General features: G+C 45.8%; 1 protein-coding gene across 1 annotated transcript in view; it reads left to right on the top strand.

Annotated features, from left to right (window-relative positions):
• Gch1 (GTP cyclohydrolase 1) overlaps window positions 1–130 on the top strand; it is a 33,707-nt gene extending 33,577 nt beyond the window's left edge. The window contains exon 7 of the mRNA XM_031362292.1: window positions 9–130. Coding sequence (XP_031218152.1) covers window positions 9–101 — 93 coding nt within the window. The 3' untranslated portion in view covers window positions 102–130. The remainder of the gene's footprint in view (window positions 1–8) is intronic.
• The last annotated feature ends 1,299 nt before the right edge of the window (window positions 131–1,429 follow it).

Below are 1,429 nucleotides of genomic sequence, written 5' to 3'. Positions count from 1 at the left end.
TGCAGAAAATGAACAGCAAGACTGTCACTAGCACCATGCTGGGCGTGTTCCGGGAAGACCCAAAGACTCGGAAGGAGTTCCTCTCACTCATCAGGAGCTGAACACCTGTGCTCGAGCCCTGGTCTGCAGACCCTGCTGCTACAAGTGTTATCTGTCTCAATCATACATTCCAGTTTCAGTTGGTACACTAGTGAACTTTATTTCTCAGCATGAATTGTATTTAATAATTATTTATATAGATATGTCAAATAAAGGTGATCAACTAAGGGGCGAGCTTCTGCTTTCTTCTCGCCATCTTCTTAGTAGCAACGTTAAAGTGAACTGCCAAGAGTATAGGTTATATACAGCGACTGCTGCCATTCAGAGTCTCCAGGGACGCTGGAAAGGGGGGAAACTCACGCATTTGGTTGACATCATTGGCTCCGTAGTGGGGGGCACTGGACATTCATGGAGCCATGGCCACTGTGTTGTTTTCTGCCTCTAGTCGGCATAATATAAGGTTGAAGTGCTGGAGATGATGGGGGTCCACAGAGCAATTGCCCTCTGTGATCAGAGACCCACAGACGCCACTCTGTTTTGATCATGTATGTGAAGCTACCAGGGACATCTTCTTCATATTTATAAACTATCCAGCTGTAACACTAGTTTCTGAGGGAAGGTGATGGGGATATCTGCCTTTAATTTTGCTGGGAGTTAAAAAGACAAAATTTTCACCTTCTATATTTTGAAATTTTGAGAAGGGGGAATTCCTTCCTGCAGTAGTTTCCTTAAGTTTATTCTCACGTCAGCTATGTGGACTTAGAGGGTTAACTCTGTGCCTTGGTGAGAATATCGCACCATTTGGAGAGCAGGTACTTTGCCATCTTTTCCGACAGCCATTACTTCTAAGTTTATAAGTACCCACTTGGCACATGGCTAATTTCCTGTTAGAAGTTCTTGGGAGTTTACTTTGTCTATTCCAAGGAGATGCTTCAAAGCATTTTCAAAAACTCATATGAAGTATTTTTGCAATTATTTCCAGGATCTTTTGGAACTGCCTCTCAGTCAGCTCTGTGGACTCCCAGGTGCTCTGAACTGCAGGGAGCACAGGATGGTGAGGGAGGCCGGGGAGCTGTGCCCGATGCTCTGAACACGCCATGCTGTGGCTGTTGGTATCTGTGGAGATGCACAGGGGACTTCGGTCTAGTTCCCTTCTTTTGATGTGTTCCTTGTCTTCAGTACAAGTGTGCCCAGAGGTGTAGCTGTCGGGGAAGTGTGGCTTAGTACCAGTTACTTTAAATGCCCTCCACGGGGGCAGAGGGCCAAGTTAAATCATGGCATTCTTGCTGCCCTGCACGAACACGGTCATAGCTGTTCCAACGAAGAGTTCTCCCACTGGCTGACAGAGTGCTTTTTAAATGAATTCCTGTGGTCTTATCTTAGACACTCA

The sequence above is a fragment of the Mastomys coucha genome, unplaced genomic scaffold (genome assembly GCF_008632895.1).
Source record: "Mastomys coucha isolate ucsf_1 unplaced genomic scaffold, UCSF_Mcou_1 pScaffold9, whole genome shotgun sequence".
Lineage (NCBI taxonomy): Eukaryota > Metazoa > Chordata > Mammalia > Rodentia > Muridae > Mastomys > Mastomys coucha.
This window is presented reverse-complemented; position numbering and strand designations above follow the sequence as displayed.